This window comes from Petromyzon marinus, chromosome 4 (genome assembly GCF_048934315.1).
Source record: "Petromyzon marinus isolate PM22_M1 ecotype Great Lakes invasive population chromosome 4, UKy_Petmar_22M1.pri1.0, whole genome shotgun sequence".
Taxonomy (NCBI): Eukaryota; Metazoa; Chordata; class Hyperoartia; order Petromyzontiformes; family Petromyzontidae; genus Petromyzon; species Petromyzon marinus.
In genome coordinates this window covers 17,930,188-17,952,953 of record NC_133670.1, presented here as the reverse complement: position 1 = coordinate 17,952,953, position 22,766 = coordinate 17,930,188, and the positions used below count along the sequence as shown (strand labels likewise).

Genomic DNA, 22,766 nt, shown 5'->3' with positions numbered 1-22,766 from the left:
GATGCATATTGACCGACAGCTTGAATATACATACACACAGAGAGCATCCACACGTATATGCGGAGCATCATTAGGTAATGCACGCAGTGCGTTAATGTACAAATAGTCTGCGTACATAATACACACGGACATGTTATACATGCAGAGCATTTGTATTCATGAACGCAGACCATTGATAGTGCTTTGTGTGGATATACAGTGAGGGAAAAAAGTATTTGATCCCCTGCTGATTTTGTACGTTTGCCCACTGACAAAGAAATGATCAGTCTATAATTTTAATGGTAGGTTTATTTGAACAGTGAGAGACAGAATAACAACAAAAAATCCAGAAAATCGCATGTAAAAAATGTTATAAATTGATTTGCATTTTAATGAGGGAAATAAGCATTTGACCCCTCTACAAAACATGACTTAGTACTTGGTGGCAAAACCCTTGTTGGCAATCACAGAGGTCAGACGTTTCTTGCAGTTGGCCACCAGGTTTGCACACATCTCAGGAGGGATTTTGTCTCACTCCTCTTTGCAGATCTTCTCCAAGTCATTAAGGTTTCGAGGCTGACGTTTGGCAACTCGAACCTTCAGCTCCCTCCACACATTTTCTATGGGATTAAGGTCTGGAGACTGGCTAGGCCACTCCAGGACCTTAATGTGCTTCTTCTTGAACCACTCCTTTGTTGCCTTGGCCGTGTGTTTTGGGTCATTGTCATGCTGGAATACCCATCCACGACCCATTTTCAATGCCCTGGCTGAGGGAAGGAGGTTCTCACCCAAGATTTGACGGTACATGGCCCCGTCCATCGTCCCTTTGATGCGGTAAAGTTGTCCTGTCCCCTTAGCAGAAAAGCACCCCCAAAGCATAATGTTTCCACCTCCATGTTTGACGGTGGGGATGGTGTTCTTGGGGTCATAGGCAGCATTCCTCCTCCTACAAACACGGCGAGTTGAGTTGATGCCAAAGAGCTCCATTTTGGTCTCATCTGACCACAACACTTTCACCCAGTTGTCCTCTGATTCATTCAGATGTTCATTGGCAAACTTCAGATGGGCATGTGTATTTGCTTTCTTGAGCAGGGGGACCTTGCGGGCGCTGCAGGATTTCAGTCCTTCACGGCGTAGTGTGTTACCAATTGTTTTCTTGGTGACTATGGTCCCAGCGGCCTTGAGATCATTGACAAGATCCTCCCGTGTAGTTCTGGGCTGATTCCTCACCGTTCTCATGATCATTGCAACTCCACGAGGTGAGATCTTGCATGGAGCCCCAGACCGAGGGAGATTAACAGTTATTTTGTGTTTCTTCCATTTGCGAATAATCGCACCAACTTTTGTCACCTTCTCACCAAGCTGCGTGCAATGGTCTTGCAGCCCATTCCAGCCTTGTGTAGGTCTACAATCTTGTCCCTGACATCCTTGGAGAGCTCTTTGGTCTTGGCCATGGTGGAGAGTTTGGAATCTGATTGATTGATTGCTTCTGTGTACAGGTATCTTTTATACAGGTAACAAGCTGAGATTAAGGAACACTCCCTTTAAGAGTGTGCTCCTAATCTCAGCTCGTTACCTGTATAAAAGACACCTGGGAGCCAGAAAACTTTCTGATTGAGAGGGGGTCATATACTTGTTTCCCTCATTAAAATGCAAATCAATTTATAACATTTTTGACATGCGTTTTTCTGGATTTTTTTGTTGTTATTCTGTCTCTCACTGTTCAAATAAACCTACCATTAAAATTATAGACTGAGCATTTCTTTGTCAGTGGGCAAACGTACAAAATCAGCAGGGGATCAAATACTTTTTTCCCTCACTGTAGGTTAATATTCTGTGTACATGCACACAGAGCATTATTACATGCGCACACATCCTTAACACATATACACAGCGAACACGAATAAACAGCGAACATTGGTACATTCAGATAGATAATTAATATACACACAGAGCATAAATGCACACACGACAACATTATTGCATACACACGGGATGTTAACGCACGTGCACATACATTATCCATACATAGCTTTAATACATACGCACATAAAATATATACATACACAAAGTGCATTATAGATTACACATGGGAACATTACAGCAACAAAGATCAAGATCCCCCGTATAGCCTGTAACAGGCTGTTGGGGCAAGTGCTGTAAGCGAGCACGTATGAAGGCCGACACGGCACACGAGGGGGTGGGTGGCCAACACCACGCCCGGCCGCCTTTGTCTCCCCAGTGCATCGGGTACTCATTTGAGGCTAAGTCGACCTCGGAGAAGCCCAGGACAGGTTCAAATAATCGTCACTGGTGTTGGCCGTGAGCGGGAATCGAACTCAGGTTTGCCGGATTCGTAGCGCGGCGCGCTAACCGCTACACTACCGCTCCACACATTACAGCAACACACACACACGGAGCATTAAACATGTCGACCACTGATAAGCACACGTCACGGATACAAACCCCGCACAGCTGATAGATAGGGCACGCTTGTCATTCTCCCGTCTTCCTGAGACGAGTGACATGGGGAGGTTGAGCGTGGCCTGGGTGATGGCGTGGGAGTGGTGAGCGAGGGTGATGCAGCGGGCGTGCGGGTGGGTGGGCCTGGGTGTCGTTCGCCAGTTGTGAGTGGGATCGATATCCCTTCATTTCAATCCAGTCTCCGTTTCAATGAAGACCTGGGGAATTTTAAGACATGGACGTGACGTCGGAGTGAGTGGCCAGGTTAGAAGGTGCTCTGGGCTGCAAGGCGAGCGAGCGCTTGCTCCACAGATCCTCGTGTTATCGCTCTGGTTAGCGACGGGTCCTCTGCTCATCGCCTCTACATGCGACGGAGCGATGCCAAATGCGCCCGATGTCGTCAGACCTTGGAAGCCACGTAGGGGTTTTTGGTCTGCTGCGTGTTTGGATGGTTGGAGGCTGCCACGGGAACAACGGGCGATGTGTCGACGTGGAGCTGCGAGATGACCAGGAGATGGGAGTGCAGCGGTTTGCTGAGTCTATCTGTGCGGAGTGTCGAGCGTTCGGCACTCGTATGCTTGGATCGGCGTGTTCGCCAGGGACTCCGATTACCGGAGAGACATCCCCAATGCACGACCCTAACGGAAAATAAACGAGTCTTCGTGACTCATTAAAGCTTTCTTGTATAAATAAACGGTATTGTTATTACGTATCTGGCTACGTTGCTTTCTCCGCTTCAACTCACGTACGTATCAACACCGACGACACATGGGACTTAATTACAGCGCGTTTCCCACCCCCCAAACCCCCCCTCACCTCCCTCCCCCCACCGCTTCCGCCCCGCTCACTGCCCCCCCCCCTTCGTAATTACTCACGCAATTGTTTCCACCGCAATGATCATAAGCGAGTCGCGATGCGCGTTGTGCCTAATTGTAGGAGCATATTACCGACTTCACGAATTCTCCCCGACTAGAATAGCCAAGATCCCAAGACACCGATCGCAGTGCTTGAAGTTATGCCACTGTGTGTCCGCGTCACGGTGCCAAATTTGGTCAATTACTGCCAATTGCCACGTTTGGCGCGAGATGGGCCCTCCTCGAACACTCCCCGGGTGCAGAGATGAGCCTAGACGAGCCTGCCGAGCCGGGAGGGGGGGCCATCCGGGGACAGTCCTGTCCAACACATCACTTGTCATACGGATGGATGGTGGTGGTGGTGGTCGTGATGGTTGGGACGATGTAGCGATTGTATTTTTTACGATGATGATGCTGCTGATGTGGTTGGTGGTCATGCATTATAATGATGGTGGTGTTGGAGATGATGATGATGATGATTGTGGTCTTCGTCATTATAATGGTGGCTGCGATTGTGATGATGATGATGGTGGTGGTGTATCGGAAGAACCCGCGTCAACTCTACCCCAATTCAAACCAAGCTCCGCCCGCGTTCCCCCAGCACGCCAACAGGAGCTCGCTAATTACGCGACGTCTGCTCCGCGCAGCCAATTGGAGGCGCGCGGGACGCGAGCCCGAAGCCGCACCTGTCACGACGCGAATGAGGGAGCGGCGCGGAATGAGCGGATGATGGATGACTTCCCGCGGGAGCGGCCCTTTAATTCATCCCTCCTACCCTACCCTCCCTCCCCTCCCATCCCACCCCGGCCACCACCACTGCTACCCCACCATCCACTCTCACACCCCCTCTCCACCCCCCCCCTTTCTTCCACACCCCCCCCGGCTCCCCGCTGAGCGCGCCTCCTCCTCTCCCTCCTCCTTCCCCGTCCCGAGGCGGCATGAGAGCGCGTGGGGAAAAGCAGCAGCGCGGACGAGGCGCGGCCGCAGAGCGGACGAGGACGCGGCACGAACGGCAGCACCACGGGCGTACGAGGCGCGCGAACGCAGCGGAGTCGGGCACGCGAAGGGATCCGCTCCGCCCTGTGCAGCAGCAGCAGCAACAGCAGCAGCAGGAGGAGGAGGAGGAGCAGGAGGAGACGCGCGCAACGAGGATGATGCAGCGACCCTTGGGCGCCGCTTTCAGCATCGACGCCCTGATCGGCAACTCGCCGCCGCCGCAGCCGCACAGCGCCCGACCCTTCCTGTACGCGGGTTACCCGGTCTTCCTGCCCTACCGGCCCGTGGTCATCCCCACCCCAGCGCTGCCCCACACCGCAACGCTGCCCGCCGTGCCCACGCTCAACCCGCTGCCGCTGCCCAACAGCTTCTATGCGTCGCTGCCGCAGGGCCTGCCCACTGTGAGCTCGCTGCCCACGCTGCCCGGCGGGGAGGAGTGCGCCAAGGGCTTCTCGGACGAGCTGCACGGCACGAAGCTGCCCCTGCAGCTGCAGGGTCACCGGTTCGGCCTCGATGTGCGGCGTGAGGTGGGGGACGGGGAGCGGATACCGACGCCTGGTCGGGACCGCCACTCCGCGTTCCTGTGCCGGGACTCGAGGCTCGACTCCATCGGTGCGTCGCCGCGTTTCGCTTAATAAACATCCTGCTGTGGCTTTGTTACACGGAACGTCGGCGAGAGTGCGGGCGGTGGTTAGGGTGCTTCATGTGTGTGTGTGTGTGTACATCTGTGTGCGTGTATGTATTGTGTCTGTACTGGTGTGTGTATGTGTCGACTGGCCCTTAAATTAGTCCCTGATGCGGTGTGTAAACATAAGCATTGGGGATACAAAGACGGACGGCCACAGTGCTGCTCACCCACCCCCTCGTGCGCTGTGCTGCTTTGATTTGTACTCACTAACTGCGCTCTCCACATCAGATTTTGCAGGCTTACATGAGGGATAGTCGTCTTTGTATACGTGTTCATTTATCTAGAGGCACTGCTATGCAAGTGTACGTGTAAACTTGTTTGTGTGTCCGTACGCACAGGTTATCCACGTGAGCAAGTGGATGTGTGCACTGTGTGTGTAAGCACTTGTTTATGTGTCCGTGTGTACGCATGGGTTATCCGCGCGTGTGTAAAACACATTGTGTGCGCTTATGTCTCGCCGTTCTGTGTGTGTGTCCATGCAAGCGCATGCGTGCGCACGTGTGTGTGTGTAATTAATGTCTCGTGTTTTATACGAACACGTGCGTCTGTCTTTGAGTGCGTCCGGTAAGAGCATGCAGCCTACCGCTCCGATTATTATTGCTGTTATTTTTGAACTCTCGTTTCCGGTGGCCCTTTGGGCATCATCACATGACCCGCAGATGACAGTCGCGTGTTCGTAGAGCTCTCTTATAGTCACTGTCTAGTGGAGGTGTTTAAGCGGTCAAAACAACAACAACAACAGCAGCAGCAGCGCCAACTGCAACAAGGGCACGCGCGGTTACTTCTCGTGGTTGTGTTCCTCTCGGTGTCGCCTAAACACCCCCCCCCCCGCCCCCTACCCACACCTCGTGGTGTTTACGTTCAATTCACCGCTTGTAGACGTAAACAATGGACCCGACTAGCGGGTTGACGAATGCTTCGGTTTCTTCCGTTCGAACATTTCCCCCCAAAACGTTGCCGAGGCTCCCATCAACAACAATGGGGGACTGGAGGGGTGGGGGGGGGGTAGTTGGGGGGGGGGGGGTCAAATCGTCAAGACCATGGGGCAGGGGTGGGCAACCTGCGGCTCCCGAGCCGCATGCGGCTCTTGAACGGACTACCTCGTGACCTTGTTCATTTAGGGCCCACCGTCTCGTATTCACACGAATCGCCGCTCTTGAAATGTTGAATTTGTTAATTTTTTTCTCTCTCTCCGAATTTGAAGGAAACAAAAATGTCCGTCTCTTCTTGTTATCTTGATGGCCCCATCCCTGACCATGTGTTAATATCACCCCCCCCCGCGTTAAACGCGGGGGTTTTTGTTGTTGGCTATCTCAAGTTGGGGGGGGGGGTGGTACCATCACGTCAAGAGTGGCCTCCCATCGATCCATGGTTGCAAGTGCGAGTGTGCCCCCCCCCCCGTACACTGTCTACTGTATTGACTTACTCCTGTTGTAGCAGGTGTTCGCCGTTGTGCTGTTACAGCTCTCACCATCGATGTGAGCGTTTCGAGTATTTACCGCCCGTTGTTCGGCATTGATGGCCCGACGTTTCGCTCCGCGTTCCGGGAACTTCTTATTCAAGACGTGGAGCGAAACGTCGGGCATCACGGCGAACAATACAACCAGAAATCAACACACACACACACACACCAGGGAGCTAAGTGTGAGTTTTTATCCTATTTGAAGTGGGCGTAGCGGTGGCTAGGAGATGTTAACTACCTCGCCTGGTATACAGGAGGTCGTGAGTTAGATCCCGACCCTGACACCTGCTCTCTATTTGGAGTTTGCATGTCCCTCTCTCCGCGTAGTCGCGTTGTTTTTTCTCCGGGACCTTCGGGTTTTCCGTCCGCATTTATAAAAACGCGTTTAGAGTGTTTGACCGGGATACATGTCCACGTGATAAGCCACTTCGTAGAGCTATCATTTGTGGCGAGGTCGCCTCTGAAAAAGAGCTTCATAGCTCAGTGGGCCTTGCCTCGGAATATACATTTTTTTTTAGCTTCCAATGTAGCGAGATAACGGCGGCGTGAACTCTGTAGTTGACGCGTCAGCTAATGTATGTACGAGTGCCATTGAGGATTGGTCCGTGCTCTGTGCAAACGACACGGTTCTGGCACAGCGTCAATTGATGCACGGCCGGTGGTGTATCACCACTTTCGGTCGTCTATTTTGTGTCACGGTGTTGTTGCTGATGTTATTATTGCAGCGTCTACTACATCAACTGATTGAGCTCATGTTGGAGATCATGCAGCACATGTTGCATCGGTAGCTAACATGTTGACGCTATGATCAAAGGGTCATCGCCCGAAACTGTTGCCTATGTATACTTGCTTTTCTTTTGGGGGGGCGGTGTTTTCGACGAATGTGAGATTTTTGGTTTGTTGTTGCTTAAACAGCAGCAGCAGCATCACCAATTGTTGTGTTTTATATCTGTGCCACATCCGGTTCCATCGTGTGCATCGCTGCCGCATATACCGATGCATGTAAGCTACGTTATAAAATGTAAACATTCAATGTTTACATGGTGTGTGCGGTTAGGAGTAAGATAAATCTCACTTTACAGGCGGAATTTGCGGCAATAGGTAATTGAGTTTGTTCATAATGCGAAAGTGTTTTATATATATAAATAGTAATGTACGAACCTTTATTCATCCATTCTTAGATAAACACTTCCCAAAGCCGCGCCGGTTATGTGGGTTATTTGACCGTGCTTCATCACGTTGGTGAGTGAGTGAGGTTTTGGCGAAGGCCAGGGTCCTCGTCAAATATCACTCGCCGCTGATTTTTAGCCGTGGTCGGGAATCGAACTTGTGGTTGGCCGGTCTCATAGTCAACAACTACGCCACTGTTCTACCTCATTATAAATACTTATATTCAACTGAGAACAGATTTGACGTTTAGACTGTGGGTTGACATCCTTACAGCATTGATTTGTGTCCCAGGTTACTTTTGACAAAGACTTGTTGTGTATAAACTAAACTATGTTTTATTTTACCAAGTAATGCCCACTGAGGTATACAGCTCTTTTTTTCAAAAACGACGTGGCCACAAAAGATAGCTCAACGAAGTGGCTTATCATTCTGTGGAAATTGATATCAGCCAAATACTCTAAATGCGTATTTCTAAATGTGTAGGGGAAAAAACCGGGGGACCCGGAGAAAATGTTAAACAACCAGGGGAGAGAGAGAGAGATAGATATACCGTCAACTCCAAATATACAGCAGCAGCAGGCGTCAGGGTCGGGATCGAACCCACGACCTCCTGCATACCAGGCGAGGGAGATAACATCTCGCCACCACGGCGCTTTCCATGCCTGGTTTACATATAGGGTATCTGTCTCTATATACACACACACATATATACACATGCAACACGCGGCACGCATGCAACGCGTGTCTGCTTTATCGCGTTTAGGATGTTCCCAAGTCGTCTTTAGGTCGCTCTGTGTTTACCCCATTCAATACAAATGCTGTGGGGTCGCTTTGTTGAGCGCCGAGTGGTTATTTTGCGACTCAAGGGAGATAGATTTATATTTGGCTAAACAATTATTTTTTTTACCAACCCGTGTGGAAGTGTCACTTGCGTTACTCAACGTTCAGAAATGAGACGCAAAAGGCACGGCAGTAGATGTCACAACTTCAACAGCAGCAACAACAGAACCCCTCAATTAAGTGGCCGCGTTTGACTCGTGCAATTAACTGTGATTTAATAGATAATTGTACGACTTGAATTTCAGCGTTACAAAACTCCTCATTGTCTACAGAAAGAACAACTTTACTCTCAAGGGGTCAGAGTTGTTGCTGCTTTTGTTGTTGTGTGTGTACATGTATGTGTGTGTGTGAATGACTGTCTTATACTATACACCCCTTCGTGTGCCGTGTTGGCCTTCATAAGTGCTCGCTTAACAGCACTTGCCCCAAGATTGTGTTTTATATATATACAGAGGGGTTCTTTGTCTTTGTTATGCGACATCCACAGTGGTCGCGTGGGTTTTGTTTTAACGGTGGATGGTATTTGTACTTTTCTAATACCGACCACAACGATGTGTGTGTGTATATCTGTGTGTGTCTTCATTGTAGCGGTTAGCGCGCGCTGCGCAATGAACCGGGCCACCCGAGTTCGATTCCCCCTCGAGGCCAACACCAGTGATGATGATGATCCGAACCAGTCCTGGGCCTCCCCTTAGTCGGCTTAGCCTCAAATGAGTACATTGTGCAACGTGTAAAATATCGCCACTAGAGAGACAAAGGCGGCCAGGCGTGGTGCTGGCTATCCACCGCTTCGTGTGCCGTGCCGGCTCCCATAGATGCTCGCTAACAGCACTTGCCCCAACAGTCTGTTAATGCTACACGGGAGGCCTTTGTGCTATATCTGTTTAACCGTGTTTGTGTGTGCGTGTGTGTTTTCATTATGGCGTAGTTAAAACAATGCAACTGCCTGCTTGTGTGTGTGGTGGTAGAGGTTAAATAATTCGTATTTATTTACGATGTTTTTTTTTAAATAAACATCTATTTTACTGTCTGCATGGTTTATTTTTCTGTGTCTAGGTATATATGCGCGTGTATGTCTACCGTTGTTCTAGTAACCAGTGGCGGGCTTGGGCTTCTTTCTTTCGGCTTTCACATCACACTCCACGGAAGGTGAACGAATTTGGCTGACGATGAAGCGCGTATATCGTTACACAATGACACACTTTACAACGTCAGGCTGACCTTGTCCTAATCAGCGAAATCAATCACCGCCAGGCCCCTCCACTTTGGTGGTACAATTCAACAATTTTTATTTTCAGGTGTTAAATTCATTAAAAAAATATTACATTTCTATCCCATCTAGAGCATCATTCAAGTTCACACCAGGCACCAATGTCTACGTATACCAGATATTTGATTGTATATATGTATTGTTCGAAGTCATATATTGGGATCTGTTTTAATAATACGACGAGTTATATATGTTTGTGTTTACGTGTTTGCATAGGTATATATGTAATGAATCGTTGTGTTTGAGTGTGCGCGCGTGGTTTAACGTCTAGCGGCGACGCAGTGATCTGCGTACCGCGCTATTATACGAACCATAATACCCGGGTTCAATTCCCAATCACGGCCAACACGAGTGGCAGGTGTTTTCCGAATCAAGAATGTGTCTCCGTTAGTGAGACATCATCGAATAAGTGGCATAAACATCAGGACTGGGGGGGGGGTTACTAAATCAGCGGTGATGGCCAAGCCAAACACACGAGTTTGTGTGTGTGTTGAACTTATTTCGCGCACCGCACGTAGCCAACCGTGATCATCGGGAGTGCGGGGGAAGGACAACGACCTCCACACAACAAACCCGCACCGAGCCAGCATTTTGCTTCGTTGTAACCGTACACACTCGCCAACGCGGCGTGCACAAAGCGGAACTCTCTTCTGTGCCTCCCGCACACAAATACAACTCCGTCGGTTCCCTCGGCCCCTTGGCTTGACAGACCAATGCTATGCGCGTGTGGCATTCCCCCTAAGCAAGCACCAATGAGTGTATCTACTACACATTGGAGGGGGTTCCTTTGCCTTGTGTCCCCCCCCCCCCCCTGGCGCCTTGTCGACACTAACGCGTGTTCCTCGCGCGCAGTGAACGTGAACTCTGACGATGACTCGGTGGACCCGGGCTGCGGGGATCGGCGGGGCAAAGACGACTCGTCCTGCGGCGACAGCGACCCAGAGTTCAGCGCAGCCGAGGACCACGCGACCCCGCTCGGCTACGCGCGACCCGACAGCCGCGCAACGTCGCCCTCCGACTGCGGGGGCGACCTCCTGCAGCAGCGGCGGGACGCGCTCAAGGCAGCCGCCGTCGCTGGGCTATCGGGGGCCGTGGGGACGGGACCGCCGGGTTCCGGGGGGCTCGGATCCGGGGGTCTCTCGACCGGAGCCGCCGGGGTCGCGGGCAAGAGCCGGCGGCGTCGCACGGCGTTCACGAGCGAGCAGCTGCTGGAGCTGGAGAAGGAGTTCCACTGCAAGAAGTACCTGTCGCTCACGGAGCGCTCGCACATCGCGCACGCTCTGCGTCTCAGCGAGGTGCAGGTGAAGATCTGGTTCCAGAACCGGCGCGCCAAGTGGAAGCGCGTCAAGGCGGGGAACGTGAGCGCGCGAGCCGGAGAGCCGGCGCGCAACCCCAAGCTCGTGGTGCCCATTCCCGTGCACGTGACACGCTTCGCGGTGCGCGGGCAGCACCAAGCCGGGGATCACGGGGTCCGGCCGTGACGGCCTGGCAGGGTCCGGCGAGAGGGGGAGAGAGGAGGCGGAAGGGGTGGTAGGGGTTGGCCGGATTCCCCCGGGGACACGATTTTCTACCAGAGTTGTTGTTGTTGTTACTAGCGTGATGGTGATGATGATCGACCCCCTCAACATCACGATTGCTACTGCCACCCATTATTATCGCTGCCACTGTCATTGTATTCACGACCACAATCACCACCGCTCTCATCATTCCCATCGCATTTGTATGACCGTCGTTATAACTATCATCACGACCAAAGTCATCATTATCCTCATCGTTACACATACTAACAATGCCGTCATCACTATCACTCTCACCGCCATCGTAATCGCAATCGCTACGATCACCGCCACCAACACGGCAACTAAGCACTTGCCCTTACAACCCTTGCCACGACTATCACAATCATTGCCATCACTACCATCATCATAAATGGAAGTGCTACCATTTGCAAGAAAACTGCATCCTCCACTCCCAACTACCAAAATCCTCACCATCATCACCAACACTACTCACACATCCCTGTCACCCACCGTGATCTGCGCTACATTTCCACCCTCAACGCCACCAACACCACCACCACCACCACCATCATCACTACCACCGCCATCATATCCATCGCCACAACTCGCACAAACGCCAACGTAACCACAGTCATCCTCGCCACTGTCAACGCATCAGCCGTCGCCAGGTACCAACCTCGCCATCATTACCACAACCACCACCACCACCACCGCGAGCAGCAGCAGCAGCAGCAGAGCGATGAGCAACCAACAGTCAGCGCTGAAGGAAGAGTGCGACTCGTAGGGACGGATCGACCTTTCCCGTCTGCATGGCCGAGTGAGGTGTTTTCTGGGTTTGTCATAGATTTGCATTGAGAGTACTGTGTTAATAACATGAGCACAGCGGTGTGAACAATAATCGATACAACAACAGCAGCGGCAGCAACAGGAGGTCGTCACGTGAAGTCAAAGATGACCACCGGTGCCCACAGGGGGTTTTGTTCTGTTGTTGTTACGAGTAATCTTGTATCACGAGTGCTGAAACGTCGCAAGTGAAACGCGAGAAGACAAGAGACAGAACGCGACAAAATAAAACTTGAAAGTGTAACTATTGCATAGCTTCTAACGGTCGTGCTGCTATGAGAAAGCAGCTTCCCCCCCCTCCCCCCCCACGTGATGCGGTTGTTTCGGGTTGTACCGCGTGTTGTTCGGCAAAGGTGTACCGACGTTTCGCACCACTTACGTGCTGGGAAGAATCAGTTCGTGAACGAGCTAAACTACTGAGTCGATCAATCGGCATCGTGCTCGGCAAGGTGGCAGAGACCTCAGGTGGCGCCTCTGGGCTGACGGAACCAGGGTTGGTGGAACCAGGGTTGGTGGAACCAGGGATCGCGCACCTGGGCTGGCGGAACCAGGGTTGGTGGAACCGGGGATTGCGCGTCTGGGCTGGCGGAACCAGAGTTGGTGGAACCGGGGATCGCGCATCTGGGCTGGCGGAACCAGGGTTGGTGGAACCGGGGATCGCGCGTCTGGGCTGGCGGAACCAGGGTTGGTGGAACCGGGGATCGCGCATCTGGGTTGGCGGAACCAGGGTTGGTGGAACCGGGGATCGCGCATCTGGGCTGGCGGAACCAGGGTTGGTGGAACCGGGGATTGCGCGTCTGGGCCGGGCGCGTGCGAACAGTGAAGGGCGTGAGTCACGCACGGGCCACGTGCGAGTTGATCCGGACCCATACCGGACATCTGTGAAGAAGAAAAAAAAGAGCTTCATTAGCTCATCGGATTCTTCCTGCAGTCTAAATAAAGATTCTGAGCGAGCGGACGAACGCCTCTCACCAATGAAGGAACCTTTGCACTGACCGACTGCTTCTAAACATTCCGGGCGCTTAAACGAAGCTCCGTGATTCTCGAGACTCGGCGCGGCAAGGCCATCATTGGCCCTTCTTGCTCGTGTGTGCGTGTATGTATATACATACACACACGCACGCTTAGTATATATATACACACACACAAATAAAACCCCGGGGTGTGTGTGTTGTACATATACAGTAATGCTGCTAGGTTAATTTACATCTAGCGAAGAGAAAGTGCCGGAGAAGACATAATTACGGATCGATGTGTGGATATGTAGCTGTAAACGTCCCCACAATTCCACTCCCTGCCCCCCAAAACCTCCAACTCCCCCCCCCCCCCGGGCCCTTACCTCCGTGTTTGTTATATTGATCTCAGACGTCGCCTGCATGTAATAGCTGTTTGTAGACTTGTTCAATATTATTAAATGGTGGCCGCTTTGTGTGCCGTGACGATAATCCTCCTCCACGCGACGTTGTCGACGATCGATCGCCTAAAGGTTTTTTTTTTTGTGTATGCGGTGCGCAACCAAAAAAAAAACAAGAAAAAAAGAAACTGCGATGCGGCCGTGGCCGCGTCCGCGGCCGCGTAACGGGGAGTGGCGGGGGACGAGGAAACCAGCGCCGATACGGCGCGTTGGTGGGGAGGGGGAGTGGAGTCTCTTCACGTCGGTCGCGTTAGGACAGCGCGTTGTGTTGAAGACGCGTGCGTCTCGCGTGCGAAACCAGGGGGGGTCGCGTGGGCCGAATGAAAGCCTACCAGACGTTCGCCACCGAAGCGACGTTCGACGTCTACACAGCGCGTGTGCCAGGCTAGGTGCACCGTGAGGCGCTTTGCTGCATGCACAACCACAGACATGTACCACGCCACGCTCGCGAACTGAGGGCGCCGCGTAAGGGCCAATCGCGTCCCGGCGGTGGCGCGCTCGCCACCTGTTGGGGTCTTGGGGACCTTCGCGGTTTTAACCAAGCGGCCGCCCCAGCTCATTGCTCGCGGGTGGAATAAATCGCAACGCGTGCCGTCTGCCTCGCGGCGGGACGTTCAAGGAAGACTTTGCACGGCGTCATTCGCGAGAGTGGGCCATTGGTTTTTTTTTTGCCGTGAAGGTCCAAATTTGGCAAAAAAATTCGAAAAGTGACCCCACAAATTACTCAATTACCAGGATTATACCGATAAATAGGAACCCCCCTCCCCCAACTAGAAGACGAATGCCCCAGGTCACTCTTGAAAATTAGACTGATAGTTTATTGAGTTCTCACCTATTAATAGAAAATAAACTTGAAGCATATTTGCAGTAACATGCACACGCGCAGATGTAACGCTGCTTATCGTGTGCATACGGTACTTGTGTTGTGCATACGGTACTTGAAGTGAGTATACAGTACTTGTTGTATGTATACAGTACTCGTATGTATAAAGTACTTGAAGGAAAGAAAACTCGATGTGAAATTAAAATTACGCTCTTGTGTAGAATGATCGCGGCCTAACAACTTCGCGGTGTATAGATTGTATGTATGTACATTTCAAGTTGAAATAAATTATGTTTTTTTTCCTTCCCGATATAAAAAAAACCCCGAAAAGTCATCGTGCCAACATGTTCGTGATGTCTCCTGTGAATTCACATAACGCGGCTGGCCTCCCCTCGCCTTTGCTGGACATCGGCACGTGAATGTTACATGTCATTGCGGAGATATATATACACACACACACGTAGATACATAGTAACACCTCGATTTACGTCTCCCCCTTTTACGTCGTTTCGAAAATACGTCGTCACTTTATCAATGACACCGCTACCCGATTTGCGTCGCCTCAATCCCGCTACTTACGTCGCTGACAGCATCGCCCGTCCTCTCTCGTTATCCGTCGCCTCCTCAGCCTTCGCCACCACCCTACCCTGTAAATCGCTTTTGGATTTACGTCGTTTCGATATTCGTCGTCGCACATTTCAGGAACGCATCCCCCGACGCAAACCGGGGTGTATATGCATAATGGTGCGAATGTCAATGTTGTAACGGGTGTGTAACGGATGCTGCAGGGGCGGCAGCAGCATCCGTTAATTCATCCCCACACCGTCGTGATGCCTCTATGAGCGAGCTACGAGCGTGCAGTGCACAGTCCAAGGCTCGGTTTCCGCTTGCGCTCCGTGGCAAAAGAATTCCCCAGCGCCTCCCCCACGGACATTCAATTCCCCGAGCGCTTGTCAGTTTATTCATTCGCGGGACGTTCAATGTGCGTGAGTGTGTGCGAGTCCTCCTTCGTTCGTTTATTCATTGGCATGCAATATCCTGCTGCGTGTCGTCAACGAGCGAGTGTTCCATTACCGGCCGCGTTTCTTTCATCTTTCATTCACCGACGGACGTTCAATGTGTGTGTCATGAATTAATTAACAGAAATTCCATGCCCACCACATGTCATCAATTAGCGCAGGGGCATTCAATGCCCCCCCAACCCCCCGCTCCGCGTGTTATTTCATTCATTCCCTCTTTCTTATAAAGGGCATTCAATGTCCAGCGCGTATAACCCAATGCTGCAATTCATTCGCGGCAGCTGGATGTCCAGCGCTTGACAACATTCGTTCCTATGAACCCGCCGCCTGGTTATAATGATTGCATTAACTGCCAAAGCATTCAATGGCCGGACCAAGGCAATGCATTCACACCATTTAATTGTTAATTCACAACTCAAGGCTCGTGCGCCAACAAAAAGGGGGGCCATCATTGTTCGTGTGCCCGATCGTTCACGGGTCACAACAACTCGAAGATGATCAGTGACGGTGGAGACATCGAGAGACATCGAGAGAGACTGCAGACACGAGACGAACAAACGGGACCGCGATGGAGACCATCGGCTTTCACCCGCAGAGATTGTTCCACGCGCGCTTTCTCTTTTTGGTCGAATGGGCAACTAAAGTTGCAGGCGTGACTCGCTACCTCTCTCTCTCTCTCGAGTTGATCATCTGTATACAGTATACACAAAGACCATATTGCCTGAGAGAGGAGCGCTGGTGCAGTGGATTCGCGACACCCGGCTATTGCTGTAAATCAGAGACGACTGATATATGTGAACCGATCCTGGGCCACCCGCAACGCCTCACCAACCCGCACTCACCGGCGGTGTTAGAATCGGGTCAAACAACCCCCCCCCCCCCGCTACTCATGACCGACACGGCGGCTGTAAAAAAAAAAGTCCGGTCTTCATCCAGCAGTGGATTGACAGAGGGCTGCAAGAGCACGTGTTATTGAATTAACACATTGACGTTAATTTCGAAACTGCCAAAAATGGTGGCATCCGCTCAAAAGTGGGGGCCTCGTGGTGCACTATGCAATGGAATTGTGCGCCACGAAATTCAATTCGATATAAATAGTTCACGTTTGGGATCCAATGGTAATAATGACGTTGCATTTGTTGTTTACGTGGTGTGTATTGTTGTGGTTGGTATTGGACTGTGTGCGTGTGTTTGCGTGTGGGAAGCGGTAGCGTGCTGCGCTACGAACTCGGCGACCCACATTCGATTCCCGCTCACGGCCAACGCCAGTGACGATTATCTAAACCGGTCACGTGCCTCCCGTAGGTCGACTCAGCCTTATATGACTACCTGGTTGCGGTGTGTATACATCGTCACGAGAGAGACAAAGGCGGCCGGGCGTGGTGGTGGCAAAGCAGCACCCCGTTGTGTGCCGTGCCAGCCCTCATTCGTTGCTCGTTCACAGCACTTGCCTCAAAAGTCGGTGATGGTTACACGGGGGGGATCTTTATCTTGTTTGCGTGTTTAGTCCGCTGCGTGTATCCGCTAAGTTGAGTTAATTAGGCGGCGTCGTCTTATTGCATCACGACTTCCACATGGTAACGATAATTAAGCGCGGCTCTCCGATATGCTATGCGTTCACGAAGGCGCGCCGTAAATAGCCCACAGGGCATCGGGGCATTTATATACCGCAAGAGGGATATGACGACGTACTTACTTGTGTGTGGGATACGTGTAAGACGTAGCAAAAGTAATGCAACCGTATGAAGCTCGACACCGTCATCTTACAAATGGTAAGACGATGCCGTGCACTGTTTGATGAGCACGAGTAAGAGTGGTCGACATTTGCACAGGGTTTCCCTTCGCTTTATTCGGTAGTAGATGCGTTCCAAAAAAAAAGGGGGCGCACAAAGCGAACCCGCACGAGGAGACAGCTGCTTGCCGGGTAGCGCACACAGTATATATACACACACACAGTACACACTATAAAATGTTGTCCCAGGTCCGATCGCATAACCTCGTATCAGTGAAGTCAAACCTATTGGAGTGATTTTTATTTTTGTGTGTGTAGAAATAGGTTCGCCGCATTTATGAGAAATCGCACAACAAACCGAACCCGCGTAAAGGCGAGGGACCCCTGTATCACCTTGCAGGTAAAAAGAGAGCTCATTGGCCGAGATTCGAGCTCTAGGTCGCCGGGTTCATGCCGCGTTGTCAATAATAATCACCGTTCCATCTGCTCCACCCTTGTGTTATTTTAAGAGCCCATTGGGACCCGATTTGGCTTTTACAATGGAGACCTGGGTTTAAAGAGTTACAAAAGAAAACAAACACAACGAAATAAAAACACGAAACAAAAAGGCACACTGAGAACTGTTCCAACTAATTAAGAATTAAAAATAAATAGAACAAAAAATCAGTCGATTTATTTCGGCTGACGCCCGTGAAGCCAAGAAGCTAGTTTTCAGTGGCGGCGCGGATAAGAAGATAATAAGAGGCGAACATGCGCGCATGCAAATGTGATTTACCTTCTAAAATATTTGCTTTCACACGTACCGAATACAGGATATCGCAGCTTGATTACAGCAGCTGGTAGCTGCTGTAGCGGAGAGGCAATGCAAATCCGCGTGTATTGAGGTCAGCGGCATGATACGTGCAGCGAGATCTGACACATTCGCTCGTGGCTTTTGAAAAGTGATACAAAAAGATGTGAAATGAGAGTCTGTCGACTTGGCCTCAAACTAAGTACCTGGTGCGGTGATTAATCATCGCCACTAGGGAGACAAAAGGCCGCTCGGCGTGGTTGTTGGCCACCCACACCCTCGTGTGCCGTGCCGGCCTTCATAGGCGCTTCTCGCTAACAGCACTTGCCCCAAAAGTCTGTTATGGCTATACGGAGCGTCTTTGTCTTGTGTACGATGTAGGCTGCGCCAGCGGTCAGCACGCTGCGCTACGAACCGAGTTCCATTCCAGCTTAACAACCAACATTAGCACGGTCGGCTACGTACGGTGCGAAAGAAGTTGAACATACACACAACCTTGGTGACTAATTGCTGAACCGGTCCTGCGCTTTCACTAGGTCGACTCGGCTTTAAATGCTTCTTTCGTACTCCGTGTTAACATCGCCGCTGGAGAGACTAAGGCGACCGGACGAGGTGCTGGCCACCCGCTCTCTCGTGTGCCGTGCCGGCCTTCATTCGGTGCTCGCTTAAAGCACTTGTCCCCAACAGTCTGTCAAGGCTATACGGGGGAGCTTTGTATTTTGTTGTTGTTGTTGCAGGCTGCTCGCACGCGTTAACTCGCGGAGGCCCGAGAGTCGCTCTAAATAGCCGAGGGTAGAGCAGTACAAATGTAATTGGTATCCGTACTGTCCAACTGCTGAGATATCGCAATTAATTTTAAAGCACGACCCTCAAACATCGCCTGCATATATATGAGCAAACGCGCTCGATACCTCACATTTATTTAAAAACAACACAAAAACACAACTACGAATGATACTACCGAAGAGGCACGTGGAGCGAAACGTCGGACTTTATGCGGAACAACCTGAAAACACATCAGAGATCGTCAGTTATCGTGTTTACTCGATGAAACATCAATTATATAACAACAACAAAAACTAGTCGACATACACCAACAGCCGTAAGCTCTCATTAATCAAATGGGCTCGATTCGCGTGTTCTGGACCGATGTTTATTTTAGGTCTCGGCGAAAATCGACTAAATCCGGCACGTTTCGGAAGTGTCGCCAACGCGTCCATCCAGCCCTCTTGTTACCCCGAACTGCTTTGCTTCAGTGCAGGATTAAGCGAGTGAGGGGCCTGTAGCATATGTTATAAAGGGGCCCTGAACAAAAAAACCACACAAATATTAAAACACACACATATTTTTACTTGCATAGTAAAGTCATTGTATTTTTTCATTTGCTATACAGCCAGATAATATGACAAATCGCTAAACTTAAACACCCAGTCATTCATAAAAGTTGAAGGCAGTATAGTACTATAGTAATAGAGCAAGTGCAGAATCACTGATCCGGAATTGATAGCTTGAAAGTATTTAGCGCAGGGCCCTTTGAAGTGCGGGGCCCGCAGCTACATATGTAGCTACTTATGCTACATATGTAACTACTTTTGCTACATATGTAGCTACTTTTGCTACATATGTAGCTACTTTTGCTACATATGTAGCTACTTTTGCTACATATGTAGCTACTTTTGCTACATATGTAGCTACTTTTGCTACATATGTAGCTACTTTTGCTGCTAAGATAATCCGGCACTGCTTTGCTTAACGATAAGCAGCGCGTAGATTCACAGGCTCTTAAACTCCAGTTCTTGCGACCCACCACCCACGCTCCGTCTTTCCGCGTTTACCAACATACTTCCAATTCAAATACAATTTAATTCGTTCCACGCCGCACGCGCCCGATGATTGTTAAACACGTCCCACGTGACCGTGCTGAGCAATTACCGTGGAACACATGCACACACCGAGAGCTCAATCTTAATTTGAATCGGCTCCATTGACAGCGTTAATGGCTTGGCGCCTCGCGCGGGACGTGTTTAACAATCATCGGGCGCGTGCGGTGTGGAACGATTTAACTTGTATTTGAATGAGGAGTACGTTGGTCAACGCGTAAAGACGTAGCGTGCGTGATGGGTCGCGATGACTTGGGGTTGAGAAACCTTGGCGTCGAAATATCCCACATGTCATCGCACTGCTACTAACACGACTAGCGTCGTATCATACACACGATGTCGCCTTACTAAAATATATTTACCTATATTCTACGAGTTAACAGGTTGCTCTGAACAACGCCCACAGCCGGGGTTTTTTTTGTTCTTCTCTCCAAAATATGCGTTCAATATTATTATTTCTGCGTAACTACTACCCAGGGCTCAATGTATCTCCGTATAGTTTCCGAGTCGCTGGTACATTTTGAGCAGAGGCGGCACGTGACCAGTAGCCCAGTCGCCGCAATGCTCAGCTCGCGCGGTATACTGGACGGGGTGTGCCGGGTGTGGAATCTTTTTTCCGGGTCGCCGACGTGACCCAACCAGTCTGAAACTAATCCTTGTCGTAAACAACAATAACACGACTACCAATTCCGATTCGCCGTATTCTCCGAATTATAAAACGCACCCAACCTCCCGACGTCCACCCAGCCTTACCTTATTTCAAATAAAATATTGGGGGGGGGGGGGGGGGGGTGTTCGTCTTATAACCCGTGCGAGTGAGAGACCAAATTATTATTATACCGCATCTTTATATCTTTATTTATTTTTAAAAAAAATTGTTTGAGGGGGGGGGGGGGGGGGAGTGGGGTGAAAGGTGCGTCTTCTTTATGTTTTCTTCTTTACCGGAGCGTCTTATAATCCGGAGAATACGGTGAATGCTCTTTAAAGAGGGAATAACGATCAATGACTCCCCGTAGCGAGTGCGCGGGCAGCCAGCGCGCCACACGCCGTGGGGCTGCGCGATTGTAAAACAAAAAAAAGCGCGTTTAATCTGGCGAGGCGGCGGAGCTCCGAGCGCGTCTATAATCAGCGTCGTGCGTTAATTCGCCAGCCTAATGAGTCAAATCAAGCGCTCGGATCAAACCGCGAATGGCTTTCGCGGCGGCTGTAATCAAGGCGAGGTGTCAAGAGGCCGTGATTAATGAGGCCCGGGGGGAGGGTGCGGGGAATAAGGGGGTGGGGGGGGGGTATTTGGTGGGGCTGGAGGGGGGGGGTAGGAGAGCGGTGACGAGGAGGTGGTGATGGTGGGGGGGTAGGGGAGGTATGGTGGGGTTGGGGGGGTTGGGGGGGTGGGGGTAACGGGAGGTGGTGGGGGCAACTTGGGGAATTGGTAGGGGGAGCGACACGAGACGTATAGCCCGTGTTCATCTCTAACCGTCATTAGCTCGAACACACGTAGTGATGTATGGTGACCGAGCTGAGAATTGGAGTGCTTTAATTCGCCCGTTCAATTGATTCTAATTGTGTGTCCTCATAGCCAGAATGACTTCGTGGCGCCGTCTAATTAAAGGCCGCCTTTTTGTTCGCCCGTCCGTCCGCACACATTAAAGCGATCCGCGCAGAAATACACATCACAAGTTTCACCCGGGGGGGGGGGGGGGGGAGCATTGTCAATCCACTGCTGGATGAAGCCGCGAGCCGCCGCCATCCCTCGCGACGTGAACGGTCCACCGATAGGAAACTCCCAACACGAGCCGATTGGTGCTCGTACCGTTGCGGGAAGTCATGCGCGACCGTACCTGCGTGCGCGCTGGACAGCGCAATTAGGCGAACACACTCACACCTACCTGTCCTGGTTGGGGACGCGCTCCTCCCGTTGCAGGTCTCGGCAAAACCACGCGAGAGCGAGCCACGCTGCTGCGCTGGTCTTGGCTTGCGAATGCGTACAGCCGCATGTTGCTCCTGTTGATGGATTTAACGTTTGGACGGAGACGCGTGCTCACACGGAGAGGGAGGGGAAGAGACGGGGATGGCGAACTCACAGCGCCAAGTTCCCTCGCGCCGCGCGCCTGTCTCCTCCTCATTGTGCACTTGGAGTCGGTAGCAACGTGCAGGGGACTTGACTCATGATGGTGACGATCGTCATTGTTAGGAGTAGTAGCTATCAGCATCTTCATCATCTTGTAAGTGCCTATCATCATCGGTGTCAGCATTAGCAGTCTTATCATCTTGTAACACCAACCATCGTAATGTTTTGTTCAGGAGCAATCACCATCGTTGTCAGCGAAAAAACAACAGCACCAACAGTCATCGTCGCAATCATCGAAATCAATATCAACAGTTACGGCGTCATAATTAAGCGGCGTTCGTCATCATGAGCAGTAGCAATAATCGTAACAATTGTAACTACTCATCACTACCGGCTACAACAGAAATCATCATTATCATCATCATCAGCAGCAGCAGCACCAATCACCATCGGTTATCAGCATGCGTCATCGTCTCCATCTACCAGCAACATCATCATCAGCAACGTCACCGTAAAGCAGCAGCAGCATCAACACAAGCGATAGCAGTAGCAGCAGCCGCAAGCGACAGCAGTGGCAATTAGAAGCGCTGCTGCAGAGCCACCGCCACCGCATCGAGGGACACGCCGAGATTGGGGGGGGGGGGGATCAAACCCTCTCGGCCGTCCACCCCGCTGACACGCGCTAATCTCTTTGAACACGGGATTAGGGAAATCAATGAGCGCGTTATTCATTAAAGCTGTCAGTCACGGTCGCGGAGAATCAATGCGCGCGCGCGCGCTCGCGGGAGGACCGCTCGCGTCACGCGCCTCCTCCGCCCGGCTGCGCTCGAGGCGGGCAGCGTTCGTTTGAATTCGCTACTCTGGGAGCAATTACACCAACTCACTTTGCTCCTCTGCGTACCGCGTGCACTCCCAAAGTGTGCCCGCGTGCGAGTGTGGCTGTTGGGGAGCGCAA

At 51.3% G+C, this 22,766-nt stretch overlaps 1 protein-coding gene and 1 long non-coding RNA gene across 2 annotated transcripts; one reads left to right on the top strand and one right to left on the bottom strand.

Moving 5' to 3' along the window:
* The first annotated feature begins 4,157 nt into the window (after window positions 1-4,157).
* LOC116938556 (homeobox protein GBX-2) lies at window positions 4,158-14,665 on the top strand. The gene is made up of 2 exons (XM_032945826.2): window positions 4,158-4,904; window positions 10,575-14,665. Exons 1-2 carry the CDS (start codon window positions 4,235-4,237, stop codon window positions 11,201-11,203), a joined length of 1,299 nt encoding a protein of 432 aa, XP_032801717.2. The 5' UTR covers window positions 4,158-4,234; the 3' UTR covers window positions 11,204-14,665.
* A 2,682-nt stretch (window positions 14,666-17,347) lies between these two features.
* LOC142908707 (uncharacterized) lies at window positions 17,348-22,422 on the bottom strand. Its single transcript, XR_012931960.1, has 2 exons — window positions 21,630-22,422; window positions 17,348-19,168 (listed from the first exon to the last, which is right to left on the bottom strand). It is a non-coding gene; the product is annotated as an uncharacterized LOC142908707 (long non-coding RNA).
* Between the last annotated feature and the right edge of the window lie 344 nt (window positions 22,423-22,766).